Source organism: Acanthisitta chloris, unplaced genomic scaffold, assembly GCF_000695815.1.
Source record: "Acanthisitta chloris isolate BGI_N310 unplaced genomic scaffold, ASM69581v1 scaffold7888, whole genome shotgun sequence".
Taxonomy (NCBI): domain Eukaryota; kingdom Metazoa; phylum Chordata; class Aves; order Passeriformes; family Acanthisittidae; genus Acanthisitta; species Acanthisitta chloris.
Genome location: NW_008686426.1, coordinates 1 through 321, shown reverse-complemented (window position 1 = coordinate 321; position 321 = coordinate 1). Strand labels below are relative to the sequence as shown.

The following is a 321-nucleotide window of genomic DNA, read 5'->3' as shown; positions in this document are numbered from 1 at the left end:
GGGGCAGCCGACACTCCCTAGCTCCCCAAGAGCCGCGAAAGAACCTTTAAAAGGCAGAAAATTCAAGTGTTTCACTTACACTTTTAAAATAGGGATGAGGCAAACACACCGAGAGCAGCCTCGCAGGGTGTAGGTGGTGAGGTTTGGTGCGGTGCCACCCAGGCAGCCACCTGCGATGGGAACTGCGGAGCAGAGTAACACCTCTCCCGGATCCATCGCAGCCTCCTGCTGCGCCCTCGCACCTCGCACGGCTCCCGCGCCGCTCGGGGAACGCCGCGCCGCTTCCAGCCCATCCCGGGGGCTGCGGCAGCTCCCGAGCTC

The 321-nt window shown here is 62.9% G+C and overlaps 1 protein-coding gene across 1 annotated transcript in view; it reads right to left on the bottom strand.

The window, feature by feature from the left end:
- The window catches only part of LOC103807387 (glypican-3-like), a gene marked incomplete at its 3' end in the record, with an annotated part of 68,251 nt that extends 67,958 nt beyond the window's left edge, over positions 1-293 (bottom strand). Inside the window, exon 1 of the mRNA XM_009080113.1 lies at positions 110-293. Within this exon, the coding sequence (XP_009078361.1) occupies positions 110-293 (184 nt within the window). The remainder of the gene's footprint in view (positions 1-109) is intronic.
- Between the last annotated feature and the right edge of the window lie 28 nt (positions 294-321).